Source organism: Chiloscyllium plagiosum, chromosome 24, assembly GCF_004010195.1.
Source record: "Chiloscyllium plagiosum isolate BGI_BamShark_2017 chromosome 24, ASM401019v2, whole genome shotgun sequence".
NCBI classification, from domain to species: Eukaryota; Metazoa; Chordata; class Chondrichthyes; order Orectolobiformes; family Hemiscylliidae; genus Chiloscyllium; species Chiloscyllium plagiosum.
The window spans coordinates 24,259,555-24,276,292 of NC_057733.1; the positions used below are offsets into that span (position 1 = coordinate 24,259,555).

A 16,738-nucleotide genomic window follows, 5' to 3' on the forward strand; every position below is an offset into this window, starting at 1 on the left:
GAGTGTTATTACTGTGAGGGCCCTGTTTAATGATGGCCTCCTCAGTACCCTTTTCTCAGGATCAATTTGATCTATAAATTAGAACTGCATATACTGTTTGAACAAATATAATTCAGTAAAGGTACCACTGCGATTTGTCTATTGCATAATAAGGTTTCTGCTATTTGTGACCCCACATTAAAAGTGTTGGGACTATACCTTTAATTCAGTGTAAATTATAACAGTGGTCTTGACTTTGTGCCAATGGATTTTAAGAACAGATTAAGCAGCTGGTGTTCTGAGAAAGGTTGTAACTTTTGTATCAACTCTCAGGAAAGAATAGCATTTTTGGCTTTCTGTTCTCTGTCAGCGTAAAGGTTGGCTTCAGCATGATTTTTTTTTATTGAGGCTGCTTTAAAATTTATTTTGCCTCAAAATAACTTAAATTCCAATGAAAAGAAATTAACTTTGTCTTCTTTGTTAATGCTATATCTTCGAGTACAGCAGTCTGTACTCACAGAAATTGATGCTAGTTAAAGGGATGAAGAAACTGTACTCTTGCTGTAGATTGGTTAGACTTCATTTATAGAGTCATACAGCATGGAAAAGTACCCTTTGGTCTGACTAGTCCATGCCAACCTCGTTCCCAAACTAAACTAGTCCCACTGAACTATGATTGACCCATGTCCATCCTAATGTTTCCTATACACTTACTTATCCAAATGTCTTTTAAATGTTGTAACTGTACCTCCATCTACCACTTTCTCTGGCAGTTCATGCCACACACGATCCACTCTCTGTGTAAAAAATGTTGCCCCACATTGTCCTTTTAAAATCTTTCTCCTCTCACCTTAAAAATATGCCCCCCTTCCCCACCCTATGGAAAAGACCCTTGCTGTTAATTCTATCTATATCCCTCATGACTTTATAAAGTCACCTCACGCTCCAGTGAAAAAAGTCCCAGCCTATCCAGCCTATTTTCATAACTCAAGCCTCCATTCCCAGCAACAGCCTGGTAAATCTTTTCTGAATCCTCTCCAATTTAGTAATATCCTTCCTTTGGAAGTTATGCCACCAAGGGATTGGAGTATTTTATGGATAAATACCACTGCTCATGATAATGATGATTCCTGATGTGGCTCTTGCTATGCTGTCTCTTGTAACATAAGAAACTAAGCATGAGTAGCATGGTATTGAAAGATTCAACAGACGTTTACAACACCTCAAGTATTTACACATTACATTCACAGGAACACCACTGTCTGGGGAAACGGCAGGAGAGTGGACATGAGGAATGTTGGATCAGCCATGATCCTATTGAATGGCGGAACAGGCTCCAGAGGCCAAACGGCCTACTCCTGTTCCTATGTTTGATGGGTTACGGACTCACATTAAGCTATTTGGTTATGGTTCCATCAGCATGTCATGTTTCAAGAGACCTTAAGTAAGACAGTCTTTGAGAACTCTTTGCTGTTTGGTCACATGACACATTTCAATGCTAATATTCTGAGTATGTTCCTTCGAGGAATACTGTATGCTGACTGTGAGACATAACATAATGGTCATCGCTCAAAACACTCCTCACAGCTCAGAGCACCACTTTAGAGGAGTTAATGCTAGTGATTTTATCACTACACTATTAATTGAGAGACCCAGGTAATGTTCTGGGGGACACGGTTTAAATCCTGCCATGCCATATGGTAGAATTTGAATTCAATAAAAATCTGTAAATAAGAGTCCAGTGATGACCTTGAAAACTGTTGTCAACTGTCAGGCAAAACACATCTGATTCACTGATGTCTTTTAGGGAAGGAAACTGCCATCCTTACCTGGTATGACCTACATGTGACTCCAGACCTACAGCAATAAGGTAGATTCTAAACTGCCTTTAGGGCAATAAATGCTAGCCCAGCCAGTGACGCCCACATCCTATGAATTACTATTTTTAAAAATACTGCTGTAGTAACAGGGGCCATAATACTTGCAGCTGACACAGCTGTCAATGTTGTGATGACAGTCGGGCAGAAGTGAAAAGCTTTCATTTACACAGAAAATGTCACAATCAGCGGAGGTCCCAAAGACCTCTCCAACCAGTGGAATACCTTCTAAGTATTGTCGCTCTTAGAACATAGGAAATGAAGTAGCCTATTAGCACACAGCAAGCCCACACACAGCAAAGTGTTGTGATCAGTTTTTGTGATGTTAATTGAGGTAAAAATGTTAATGAGTACGCTGGCGATAACTCTCCTGTTGTTTTTTTTTAAACATTAGATTAGATTCCCTACAGTGTGGAAACAGGCCTTTTGGATCAACAGGTCCACACCGACCCTCTGAAGAGTAACCCACCCCCCTCTGACTAATGCACCTCACAGCTATGGTCAATTTAGCATGGCCAATTCACCTGACCTGCACATCTTTGGAATGTGGGAGGAAACCGGGGTACCCGGATCTTCAAAATAGTTCCATGGGATCATGGATGGCTATCTGAAAAGTCAAAAGAGGCCTCTGCTTAATCCCTCCTCTGAAAGAGCAGTGCTTCCTTAGTTGGTTTTTATGCTCGAGTCCTGGAGTACGACCTAATTCACCACTTTTTGACTCAGGAGTTGAAACAGCCCCTTCTTTTCTGAGGCAGTCCTTATGATTGAAGATGGCTTTCTTCCACTCCAGTATGGTGGGTCCTGAGATAACTAAGTGGGTGAATCTGCAAACCCTACAGGTGCTGCATCTGAGTCAAACAATACAAATTTCAGCAAACCTGGGAGGAAAGGTGATGCTTACAGTCCAGCACCACAAGTTGGCACAAGTAGTGGAGACATTAGAACAGGTCCAGTGGGAGATGTATTTTTAAGAACAGTACATACTGTTGAATTCAAATAATGAGTTAATGTGAAAACAAATTAAGTTGTTGATTTGGTCCCCCATCACAAGTTACACAAAGCTCTGAAATTTGCAGATGACACCAAATTGAGTGGTTGTATTTGTGTTTCATTTATTTATTTGTGCCAGAAATGTTCAAGAATATAACAACTCCTAATTAGTTGAGCATAAAATAACCTTATATTATTATTATTACAAATTCGCAATGGCTGGCAAAGCAGCCACTTAAGACTTACATTATTAAACTTCGTGTTTTTTCAAATTGTTTATCTTTGTCTTCTGTTCATGAACAGGATATTTTAATCTTCAAATATTTTGTGTTGTGTTTCCAAACTCCATTCTTTGGTGGCATCAGTTTAAAGTGACATGCACCAAACTCGCAAATTTAAACCATGCTTGTTCTCACAATTAAACCACGGCAGTCTTTGTGACTTTATGCACGCACATATTCAAGAAAGAAAAGACTGGTGTAACTACTATAGAGGAGGACTGCAACAAGGTACAAAAATACAGCATTGGAGTTTCAATGACCATAATTGACTGGGTTCAGTTCCAGTGGGTATAATTTGGGAGGAAGCCACATATGTCTGGACAAATATGATGTTTAATGGGGTTCATGAGCAAAGAGATTTGGGGAAGCAAATAATTAAAAGTCACACTGCAGGCTAATTAAGTCATTAAAATCTATAGTGTTTTTTTCCCAAATGGCATTAATTATTTTTCTTTAGAAGTATGTTTATTTTGCTTTCAGTTAGATTTACCAAATATAAAAACAGACAAATTAACTGCATGAGTAGACCATTCAGCCCCTCAAGTCTACATTCGGCTGATCTGATGGTGCCATCGTCTCTCATTTTTCTGATGACCTCCACCACCTTCCAACCCAAAGTCCTTCAACTCACTTGTTGGTCAAGAATCTTTCTATTTCCACTTTAAAAATATCCAATGACCCTGCTTTCAGTATTCCGCGGGGAAGAGAATTCTACAAACCTATGACCCCTCCCCTCCGAGAGAAAAAATTCTAATGTCTACTTTAAATTATTCATTATTATTTTACACTTTGTCCCCGAGTTCTTGGCAAACTTCCTTTTAGCATCTTATCTTTCCAATCCCCACAATATCAAATGTTTCAATGAGACTACCTTTCATTCTTCTAAACTCCATTGGATACAAGCCCAACCTGTCCAGCCTTTCCTCATCAGCTAAACCCCTCGATCCAGAAATCAATTGAGCGAACATTCTATTCACTTCTTCTAATGCAATTATGTCATTTCTTAATGAAGGCCAGCAGATTTATGCATTACCGAAAATGTAATCATGCCAATGCCCTGTACAGAAGTAGAAAACCTCTCTATTTATTTCTCTTTGCAATAAACAACAACATTTCATTTGACTTCCTAATCACCTGCTGTACCTGTGTACTAAGTTTTAGTGATTCATGTACATGGGAACCCACTTCTGCAGTTTCTCTCCATTTAAAAGGTTTGTTGTTTATCAATTGTTCCTATCAAAGTGGACAAGCTCACATTTTTCCACATTATACTCTTCTTATATGCAAATCTTTCAATGTGATTGGCTGCGTATTCTACTTGATGACATCATTATTCTTGGATGTCTCAAGCTCCCCTTCACTTGGCACCAGATTCAAATGCACACAGCAAAATGTGACATCCACAGTATAGAAACTAGGAGAAAGTGAGGACTTCAGATGCTGGAGATCAGAGCTGAAAAGTGTGTTGCTGGAAAAGCGCAGCAGGTCAGGCAGCATCCAAGGAGCAGGAGATTCGACGTTTCGGGCAGGGCTTTTGCCCGAAACGTCGATTCTCCTGCTCCTTGGATGCTGCCTGACCTGCTGCGCTTTACCAGCAACACATTTTTCAGCACAGTACAGAAATTGCTCATTTTGGGCTTCTTGCCTTATGTCAGCAGAAATCTGGATGAAGGTGTTTGCACTTTTGGAAAGTCCAAAGTGGGCAGAAGGATAGGATAGTCAGTAATAAATCCAACAAGGATATTGAGGAATCTTCTTACCCAGAAAGTAATTAGAGTGTAGAATTTGATATGACACAGCATAGTTGAGAGGAGCAACAACAATCCCTTCATGAAGCAGCTAAGAAGAGACATATCAGGTTCTGCCAGTAGGGCTGGGTGAAATAGAGTGAGGAGAGTCTTCAGGATGGCCTTGGATTCCTGCAGACTTTTTAAAGTGGTAGAAGTTCTTGAGTTAGCCCAAATCTCAGTTCCGTCAGGTGCAGCTCTGATTTGATGATCACATTAGCTGATATTTAGGGAAATGGAGTGGAAGGCTGATAATGCCCCACAACCATTTCATTTACATCTTTTTTTTTCGGAGTCTGCGTATTGTTGGCTGCTGTTCTTGTTTTCAGTCTCCCTCTAACTTCCTGCATGCCCCAGCTTTTTCTTCTTTCCCATAAACTTCCAAAAATCACACTCTGTTCCTTCTTATGGATCTTACTGATGCCTGTCCTTTCATCTTTCTCTCTTACCCTGCTTCACGTACCCCCCATTTTTGCCTCCTTTTCTCTCCCTTTTGTTACAGATGATGATAAAATGAATTTATGTTAAGGATTGCTGGGTACATTCAGTATACACAATTGATTGTTACATAGGGACTGGTAATTTGGAAAGGGAATAACAGAAGTTTATCGATGCATTCAATGTTTCTTCTAATTACAGTGTGAGAAAGAACAAGTCCAAGCAAGCGACTTGGTGGAAGTGGTTAATAATTCTGACATCTACCACGTTTACTGCTTTTTGTGTGGTTTTGCTTTGGGATTATCTGCACGAGGATGATTTTAAAGAAGTGCTTGCTCGCCAGGCTGATGTTTTGGATAGAATATTTTTTGAGATACCATGCTCCAAAGATTATGAAAACTACAAGCGATTTGCAGGTATATTATTCACTGACGAAGTTCCATTTTCAATTTAATTGCATAGTCTTTGTGAGACCAAATCAATTTAATTGTATGTTGTTCATGTGACCAAGGCAAAACAGCTCAAATATTTGCAATGGTTAATGTTGTGTGCTCTCAGTTATTAAGTCTCCCACATTGAGCAAATGTACATTATCATGACATAAAGCTGGCCTTGGCTATAATATGATACTTATGGCTTGACCAAGTAGTTTGTTGCAGCTGGATGCACTATATAATTAGAAACTCATATGTATTCAATTCAAATACAGTTTCTGTGGATTCAAGATATCATAGTGCTTGAAGAAAATGTATTTTGGAATGTTAAAACACTCAACTGCATTGTGAAATTAAAAGATAATTTTAATTACATCCATAAATCATTCAAGTGAAAAGATCAAGAATTTAAATCTCGTCTCAAAGATGCTGAAAGTTATGGTTTTGCCATTCTCAATTTGAATTCATTGCTCCTTCCAATTGTTACAGTAGGGTGAGAGAGAAATGTTAAAGCCCCTTTTATGCTTCCTGGCTGTAATGAATATCATGTTTGAAAAGCAAGATGTGTGTGTTTCTTATTCTCTGGATGTGTGGACAATTTAAATAATAAGCTGCCAGCTTTTGGTGGGTTTTCAATAAAGATTAATCATTCGCACATTGATTCTGAAAATCTACTGCTAAGCCATTCACTTACTTATGATACCCACAACACACAAGGAAAATGCAGTTAACCAGAATAGTGCACTTTTCCAAGATATAAAGAAAAGAACAAATCATAATTGATATAGTTGACTAGTTTTGAAAATAAAATGGTTCAGGAGATTTGATTCTGTAATTAAAGGGAATTCAATACTTGGAAATATTCCTATATCCTCGATGACCGTCTTTTGCAGCCCGTCTTTGTCCATTTTAAGAACAACAGCCACTTCCAAAAGACTGCATGGCAGCACAAGTTTATGCTTAAAAGGTCTGGATATGATATCCCTTTATAGGAAATGACACAATATTGATTTCATTTACCAGCAGAATCCCTTAGAGATGCTCACAGTGAGTCAGATATGCTGTTTTCGAACTGTAAGATCCTTGTGCCCTCTAAGAATAACATCAATGCCCATTGATTTATAGCAATTTAATACAACAATTTAATTTTATTTTGGATGCTTGAGTGCTTTAGATTGAATTCCAGGGCCCTATCCAGTTCTCTGTGAGAGGAAGGCTGTTTTCATAGTGTGTCATTCTTTTTCTGTAAACTCATTGTTGTTCCTTACCCAAGTTAAAAAAATGGAGAAAATACTGCAGTTTTGTTTTTTGTATGTCTAGGAAAATGGAGATTAGCTGGCTTGGAAATGATTCTGTGGTCTTGATAATGAATGGTCCTGGGTTGAGTTTGAAATTGTGCTATTTATCAGAGTGTGGGGAGCATGGCCCCTCAGTAGGACGTCACTTTGGTGATTCCGAAGGGGTTTACAGGAAGGGAGAAATCACTTGGTTCGACATCACTGTGGGGGGGGAGGGCGGGTTGCGGGGGGGTTGTTTGGTAGATTGGAATTGGGGCAGGAAGGAACGTGGTACACATTCCTGGTGCCTGTCTGTGTTGTGGGGGCGGTGAATTATTTTAGTCTGGTATCTCTACAAACTTTATATTTAGTGATTATGATTGCTTCTTGACACAAATCTTTATTTCACCATGTATCTCTCAGTTACTCTTCTCTATCCAGGTCTCTACGTATCTGTGCTGAAAATGTGTTGCTGGAAAAGCGCAGCAGGTCAGGCAGCATCCAAGGAGCAGGAGAATTGACGTTTCGGGCATGAGCCCTTCTTCAGGAATCCTGACTTTGTTCAGGATTCCTGAAGAAGGGCTCATGCCCGAAACGTCGATTCTCCTGCTCCTTGGATGCTGCCTGACCTGTTGCACTTTTCCAGCAACACATTTTCAGCTCTGATCTCCAGCATCTGCAGTTCTCACTTCCTCTTCGTATTTGTCTCTTGATCTCCCAGGTGTCAGTAATTAGATTATTTATAGTGTCTTTGAATAAGCACATATGATAAAGGTGGATTATTATTTCAATTAATCTTTAAGATTCAATATGTTAATTAAAGGAAAAGTTGTAGCAGGATGACAAGTGATTATAAATTGGTGGCCATTCTAGCAAACTGTCATTATAATTTAAATAGGTATCTAATGGAATTCAGTCTGAGTGCAGATGTGACAGAGATGGAAGTTGTTTGGATAATTCATCTTTGGGATGAAATGGTTTCTCAGGCCCCATTTTGATGCTTTTGGGAGGTACTCGATGAAAGGAGTGTGGAAGTCGGTGTGATTGTCCTAGTTAGTGATGAGGGGAGAAAGAATTGGTATACATGCTGCAATTTACCTGCACAGTGGGGAGGATCTAAAAGTAAAGATTGCATATTATGGAAGGAGGGGCTTGGACCAATCAGGGTTGAAAAGCATATAGAGGTAAAAGAATGTGATGCTGTTGGGGAGGAATGGGGGAGGTGGTTCTGTTTATTGTTGAAATGCTATTTGGGTGGGAATTAGAAATAGAGGAGTATTAGATTATGAAACAAAAACAAAAATAGCTGGAGAGACTTAGCAGGTCTGACAGCAGCTGTAGAGAGACAGTAGAGTTAACATTTTGGTCCAGTAATCCTTCTTTAGGAAGAACAGTTCATAATTGATGTGATTGGCTCGTTTAAAAAGAAAATGGTTCAGGCCTGATGAAAGGAGGGGTTTTCCACTTCTGTAGTTTAGGTGAATTCAATAGGCAAAGTTGTAACATTCCGATATTCTCGACTCTCTTTTGCAGTTCATTATTGTTCATTTTTAAGAACAAAAGCCAGTTCCAAAAATTTGCAAACCAACACAATTATATGCTTAAAAGTTATAGATATAACATGCTTTTATAGGATATTGGATGGGATCAGAGACTTCATTAGTCTCTGGAAAGTAAGATGCAGTGACTCAGGTGCAAATGCAAATTCATGAGTACAAGATTGTAAGGTGTTGTTAGCACAGTTGGGAGCTCTGTTATGGTGCAATTTTTTTTTAAAATGAACTAACCCAGTTATGAAACTTTTGCCTTCAAGGCAAGAAATTTAGGTTTTGAGTTTAAATCTCAATCTAGGTTTTGGGTGCATAATCTGGACTGGCATCTGTGTATTGTCAAACATGCCATGCTTCAGATGAGACCTTAAGTCAAGGTCCCATTTTTCTGATTGGATTTATGTAAAAGATTGCGTGGTATTGTTGAAAGAGGTTCACAGCGTTCTGGTCCACATTTCTCTCTCATTCAAAACCATTGAAGCAGGCAAAGCAGTCACTTATCTCACTTGCTGTTTCGAGGACTTTGATGTAGGCAAATTGACTGCTGTATACCACCCATGACAATATTACAAAACTCCCTGGCCGTGAAGCACTTTCAGATGTCCTTGGTCTGTGAAAGTTACAATACAAAGTGAAAAGATTGGTCTTTGTAGCTGCTAGACCTTGGTAAGTTAGGTTGCTCCACAGTGACACTATCTGAACGGAGTTTGCGACTGCATGCAGGCTAAAGATGTGAAATTTTGCATGAACATATTCCGTTATGCATCGGATATTATTACAACAAATATTTTAGAATAGTGAGCATTTAAAAATCTTAACTGCTGGAAAAACAAAGTTAGTTTAATGCTGTATTGGTCTGTTTTCAATGGAATGTTGTGGCTGATTTTGATTTTAACATGGATTAGATAGAGAGTAATAGAGCCACAGAATGGTTACAACACAGCAGGAGACCATTTGGCCCATTTTGTCTGTGTTGATTCTCTGAAGGAGTAATTCATCTTCCAGTATTCCTCTCCCTTCTCTCTGCAGATCATCTTAGGAGCAGGATTAGGCCATTTGGCCCTTCAGGAAGGGCAGCATGGTGGCTCAGTGGTTAGCACTTCTGCCTCTCAGCACCAGGGATCCGGGTTCAATTCCAGCCTTGGGCAACTGTCTGTGTGGAGTTTGCACATTCTCCCTGTGTCCTCGTGGGTTTCCTCCGCGTGCTCCAGTTTCCTCCCACTGTCCGAAGATGTGCAGGTTATATGGATTGGCCATACTAAATTGTCCATAGTGTTCAGGGATGTGTAAATTAGGTGGATTAGCCATGGGAAATGCAGAGTTACAGGGATAGGTTAGGGGGATAGGTCTGGGAGGGATGTTGTTTGGAGAATCAGTGTGGAATTGTTGGGTCTGTTTCCACACTGGGAGGATTCTATGATTCTATAGCTGCTCACCCATCTGATAGGTAATCAGCCATGATCATGTGTCAAGGCCCTATTTCCACTTTCTCCCCCTCACCTCTTGATGCCCTTAAAATTGATCTACTTTTTTGAATATATCCAGTGACTTGGGCTCCATTATCTTCTGTGGTAGAAAATTCCCTTTGAGTGAAGAAATTATTCCTCATCTCAGTCCTAAATGGCCTACCCCATATCCTGAGGCTGTGACCCCAGTCAGAGAAGACATCCTCCCTGCATCTAGTCTGTCCAGCCCTATCAGAACCTTATACCTTTCAAACTGATTCCCTGCATCCTTGTAACTCTCGTGAATATAGGTCCAGCTGAACCAATCTTTACTCACAGGACAATCCTGCCATCCCTGGTATCAGCCAAGTGAACCTTCATTGTACTCCCTCTGAAGCAAGTGCATCCTTTCTTAGGTAGGGAGACCAAAACTGCTCTCAATACTCTGGGTGTGGTCTCCACGACAGTCATTACTTGTCCTTCATAATATGGAGGTCTTTCAGTATATCTTCCCTTCCTTTGAGTCCAGCTTGTGCCTTGTTCTCGCCATACCACCAATGTCATGTGTTGTTTTAGACGCTCTGCTCCCATTTTGATTGCTGCTGTTGCTATTTCTCTCTCTTCTACCAAAAGCTCCTTTTAAAGTTGTTCCCTATCATTTTACTTTTAGCTCCAAATTTCTTTGTTCTTCTCCTTGGTGTTCATTTGTGCCCTTTGCACAAATAGTAGTAGTTCGAGATATCTTACTAATACTGTAAAAATGTAAGTCATTGTTGATGATTGAAGCAGATGGAGGAGGAGTTTCATCAGAGACAAGCAGGGAAAGTAGAAAGCTTGTCAATTCTAGCACACCTTTCCCTTAGCTCAATGGCTGTTCAAAATATTTGAAATTAAAAATGACATAACACCAGGTTATAGTCCAACAGGATTATTTGGAAGCACTGGCTTTCGGAGTGCTGCTCCTTCACCTAGTGAAGCTACCTGATGAAGGGGCAGCGCTCTGAAAGCTAGTACTTCCAAATAAACCTGTTGTGATATAACCTGGTGTTGTGTGATTTTTAACTTTGTCCACCCCAGTCCAACACTGGCACCTCCACAAACTGTTTGAAGCCATTTCTAGATATTCTGCAGCAAATGCCTTTTCATTTACAACAGAACCACTGCGGTCATGTTGTATTTAAGTCCTCCCCTGTTAGCTCCGCTCTGGGTCCAGTATGTCTTGTAATAAAAATTATTGGTATTAGAAGTTAACTATTATTTAAGCCTCAAAATATTGCACAGCAAATATCAACAGCTATAACCAGATTGAATAAATAGAAAACATAGTTGTTGCAAGATACTATAATCCCAGAAATAAGCAGGTTTTCCTCATCATGTTCAGAAATTAAAGGCAATCTGGTTTTGTAGCTTTTTTTACGAATGAAGAGTATCTACCCTGAAAATCGAACATCTCAATCCCTCCATGCAATGAATATAATGTTACAATTTGAATTTTATTTCCCTGCAGCTAAACAATTGCATTGTATGGTATGACACCAGTAACTGAAAATATGTTTGTACATAAATATCCTAATATTTTGATTTTACTAACAAAGTGGTTATTAATTAATGCAAACCTTTCTTTAAACTTCAGGTCAGATTGCAAAAGTTCTCCCTGTTGTCCCCTGGATCTCTGATGTTGTGAAGAAATAATAAAGCGATAGATTAGAAAGTGTCCACACGGTGGGGTTATTGTGCTTTTTTTCACAACAGCGCTTCCCTAGCTATAAATTTGAACTATCGATCTAACGAGATGAACCTGTTGAACAAAAAAATTGTGGAAAATCTAGAGAAAAGAGGAAGAGTATTCGATGCACGGCAGTACATTTACTGCTGTATAGATATTTAAGGATAGAAGCTTTAGTTCCTGAGTGTAAACATTACAAAGAATGGTTGTGATTGGTGGTGAAAAGTGAGTGGCCAATAGCTGTGGCTAACACGCAGAATCATAGAAGACCAATTGTGTGGAAGCAGGCCATTTGGGCCATCAAGTCCACGCCAACGCTCTGAAGAGCATCCCAACCCCTACCCTATCCCTGGGACCCTGCATTTCCCATGGCTAACCCACCTAGATCTCACATCTTTGGACAATATGGGCAATTTAGGACAGCAGATCCACCGAATCTGCACATCTTTGAACTGTGGGAGGAAACTGGAGCACCTGGTGCAAACCCAGGTAGATGTGGGGAGAAAGTGCAAACTCCACACAGGCAACCATTCAAGGGTGGACTTGAACCTGGGTCACTGGTGCAGTGAGGCACCGTGCTAACCACTGAGCCACCGTGCTTTGAGGCATACATGCACTATGCTTATACAAGAAGCTACTTGTCGTTTTGATATAGACATCAAATTAAACCTTTTCATCTTGCAAGTATCAAGACTAGCATACAAGGAACCAGATTTGGAAATGGAACACCAATTTATACAGTATGAGAAGAGAGTGCTGATTATTTTTCTTCTATTCCTTTGTGGGTTGTGGACATCAGTGGCTGGCCAACAACTTCTACCCATCCCCAGGTGCCTTGACAAGGTAGTTCTGAGTTCCCTTCTTGAACCACTGCTGTCCTTGTGCTATGGGTAAATCACCATTGCCCTTAGGGAGGGAGTCCCAGAATTTTAATCCAGTGTCAGTGAAGGAGAGCAATATATTTCCAAATCGGGATTGCAACTGGCTTCAAGGAGAACCGGTATTGGTGTACGCATGTATCTGCTGTCTTTTTCCTGGGTGGTGTCAAGCTTTTGAGTGTTGTTGGAGCTGCAGCTATCAGGAAAGTCAGAAGTATTTTATTACACTTCTGAAATGTGCCTTGTAGATGATGGACAGGTTTTGGGGATCAGGAGATCAGTTATTCACTGTAGGGTTCCTAGCCTCCGATTTTCTTTTGTATTGATGTGGATATATGGCTCGTTCAGTTCACTTTCTGGTCAGTGGTGACACCCAGGGTATTTATAGTGGAAGATTCAGTAATGGTTGGGCTATCATTGGCATGTATATTGTAGTTGAATATTTTTCTTCTATAAAATTCTTTAACATATTGTCACTTGTCAAATGCATGTATATCTTCCTACAAATGTTCTGTTAACATTACCCAATGGTGGTTTGGCTCTGCTACAAAATTGAAATCACCTTATACAATGTCACTTAACATGGTATATGAATTTGACCATGATGCATTATTGATCTTCATTGTCCTTATTCTCTCTGCTGTCTCCAATTGGATTAGCATGCCACCTTCTGTTTTTTTCAAAGGCTTTCTCTATTACCTAGCTCCTTAATTGCTCTTGCCTGGATCATCTCTTGTCTATAAAGCCATGGCTTCCTATCTCCAGATGCTTTCTGTTACACTCCATCCATCAACACTTCCCTTTCAGTGTCCCCCAAAGCTTGGTCTAATCCTCTTTTGTATTTAAATGCTGCTTGACAACATTATTTGCATGAGTGAATGACATCAAGATCTACCATCTAATCACCTTTCTCCACTATTGTCTCTGTATTGCCATGCCGCTTGTCCAAAATCTGGTGTTGGATGAATCACAATTTCCTTCAGCTTAAACATGGTTAAAATCAAAGCCATCAACTTTGGCGCTTGTCACCAACTTCAAACCTTTACCACCAATTCCACAGCTACTGTCTCAGTTTGGACTAGATTCCTGGCCTTGTGTTTTATTTATTACAATAACTGCACCCTTCCATATCTGTAATGTTGCTTGCCTCTGCTCATCTGAGACCACAACTCCTATCCATTTCCTTGTCACCTTCAGATGGTGCTCATCTTCAATTCACCAATGCGCAGACACAGTCTTGGAAGTCCTGCTCACCCGTCATCTCTGTCCTTGCTGCCTTTCAGTCAGCCAGTGCCTCAACTTTTACTTAAATCTCTTCATGGCCCATTCCTTCCATATCTCTGACTCATTTCCAGCACTACAACCTTCCCAACTCTCCAAAACTGCGACTCTGATCGCTATCATGGTTGCAGCATCGACAGCTGTCATTCAGCGACTGTCAAATCCAACTGTTTGAAATTCTCTCCTAAAACCTCCCCACATTTCCATCTTTTTTTTTCCATCTCCTCCTTAAAGGCAATCTTTAAAACTTCCCTCCTTGACCAAGGTTGTGACAGTCCCTAATACATGCTTCTTGGACACTTTTGATGACCTTATTGTGAAGAGCTTTGAGACACATTTTAATGTTAAAAATCGAGATATAATACATGCAAGTTGTTGTTTTAATATTTGAAAATGAGGTTTTATGCCAAATAAATGCAACTGTTTTTTAGCTAAACAATTTTCTGGGACCTATCAAAAATTTACAGAATATTAATATAAAAGATTGTACATAATATGAGCCATTTGGTTTGTATTGTCCTAATGTGAGGCAGCCTAACAGTTTGTAGAAAAACAAACATATTACACAGTATTATAATTCCAGTTCAACCAGGAAGAACGCAAGTATTGTGCTCACTGACGTCAAAGTGAATTTGGCCTTTAAGGACACTCTATATATAGAGCATGTGGCGTGAAAAGAAACAAATATTGATTCCTGTTGCTTTTAAGTGAGAAACATAAGAGAAAGGCCAGGTCCCCATTGCAGACCACAACTGACATGGAAAATATTGTCACGAAACCAAATTGAATCAAGAAGCAAGGCTTAGGTGACATAAAGCTTGGGTTTTAAAAACCTTTTGATTATAAAGGGAAGAAAAGACTGATCAATGAAAGGAGTTTGGTTGTCTTGAGGTCCACAGAAAGAATAAACGAATTTGAGCACAAAACAATGAATTGCTGAGTTTATCACAATAAAGATGAACTGTGTATGTTTAGAGCTCCTGGGGATGAACACTCTCTGTAAGCATGGGAAATCTAAACGGAGGATCTGTTTTGGTCTGCTGACAGACTGAATTAATTTATAGTTCAACACTCGGGAAGAAAGCTGAACACGCCGTGTTATGTTAAAATTCTGGATTGTGAAAGATCCCATCTGTTTACATTTTTCATTTTTGTTAAAATAGTGTGTTTTCTACATATGCTTGGTAAACATTTGGATTCTAAGAAGTAGGGGAGTCCAAAACTAGAGGGGATAGGTTTCAGGTGAGATGGTAAAGATTTAAAAGGACCCAAGGCGAGGGTGGTGCGCGTATGGAATGAGCTGCCAGAGGAAGTGGTGGAGGCTGGTACAATTACAACATTGTCTGGATGGGTATATGAAGAGGAAGCGTTTATAGGGATGGGGCCAAATGCTGGCAAATGGAACTAGATTAGTTGAAAATATCAAGTTGGACCGAAGGCTCTGTTCCCATGCTTTACATCTCTATAGCTCTATCTCCAGTTCAATATATGTGCACTCTCTGACTGTATAGAGGGTAAAGGTATCAGCTCCTACTTGACATTGGTAATATTTTAATATATTTTCACAGATCCCATTTTCCTGTAGTATTTTGTCTCTTTTCATATTAAATTGTTTTTGCTATTTCTTTGATGTGTCAGGATGGTTCTCTTAAACCGTGTTGAGGTTAATTGGGTTTGTGTGTTCTTGATTACTCTCTCAAAGGAAAATCTCTTGGATGGTTTCCTTTCTCTCATATTTCAGTTATTTTCTTTCAGCTGGACAATTCTAATTTAGAACCAAGTATGAAAATAGCAGCAACATTTTTCATTGAGGTAGAAAAATAAAGTGAAATATCGGCAAGTCAACATTACATTTTGCTTCCTTTTGGGAGTATACGCGGCATCAGTTTGTCCTTCTTTGGGAAGTCTGCTAATGTCGCACTCTGTCTGGACTGCAAAGCAGTGTCTTGGGTGTCAGTTTAAACCTGCAACCATTGACTTCCAACTGAGCCAAGGCTGAGACTTTTGGGCAGTAATTGCAATCTAATGCTCTGTTTGAATACTCATTGTGGAAGTGTCTCTCTCGATTGAATAGAATAGAATTAAGTTTATTGTCATGTGTGCTCAAGTTTTTAAAAAAAAGAACAGGGAAAAATATACAAATCTTATGTACAAAAATAGAGAGAAAACAGCCAAAAAAAGGTTACACTACATTATAGGTATACATGGTATGAGTATCAATTAGGAAATTAAGAAATAAAGCTGAAAAGATACACATTTCAGCCTTTCTGTAAGGGCTTCCACATGATCTGACTGGCCTCCATTGGTTCCCAACCAATAGCCATCTTCGCTTCGAGCCCGCTGACCGCTCCTGATTCGTTCCCGGCTTCCCGGCCTGCTGGCCGCCATTCCCATTTTGTCCCCAACCCCTCCCTCCTCGATTTGGTCTCGGCCCATTGGCCGCCCCTGAATCTGCCAACCACTGTCCCCACTTCTCTGAGGATGTTTAAAAAGATGCTGTGCCCACTAGGAGGGGATAGGTTTGTTCTCTTATGGGATGCTCACCGTATTACTCCCACGATATAACCTTTTCCAAGGTATAGTACTGTTACATGTTAAGGAGGCAATTTCTGGGAGACAAGAAAGAAGCCTGAAGGTGTCTACTAGAGTAAAGTTGCATGTTTTACATATCTGCTTTTCCACAGTTTAGAGGACAGTCAATTTTGTGTTTTCTTTTAAGAACTTGGCATCAAATAGGAAGCTAAATTTAAAGCTGTCTGTGGAGGAAATGAATATTGGTTTCTGCTTGCTGTCAG

General features: G+C 39.8%; 1 protein-coding gene across 3 annotated transcripts in view; it reads left to right on the forward strand.

Annotated features, from left to right (window-relative positions):
• uts2r2 (urotensin-2 receptor 2) overlaps positions 1-16,738 on the forward strand; it is a 144,741-nt gene that overhangs the window by 2,235 nt on the left and 125,768 nt on the right. For all 3 annotated transcript variants that reach the window (XM_043714606.1, XM_043714605.1, XM_043714604.1), the window contains exon 2: positions 5,554-5,768. In XM_043714606.1, the coding sequence (XP_043570541.1) occupies positions 5,554-5,768 (215 nt within the window). The remainder of the gene's footprint in view (positions 1-5,553; positions 5,769-16,738) is intronic.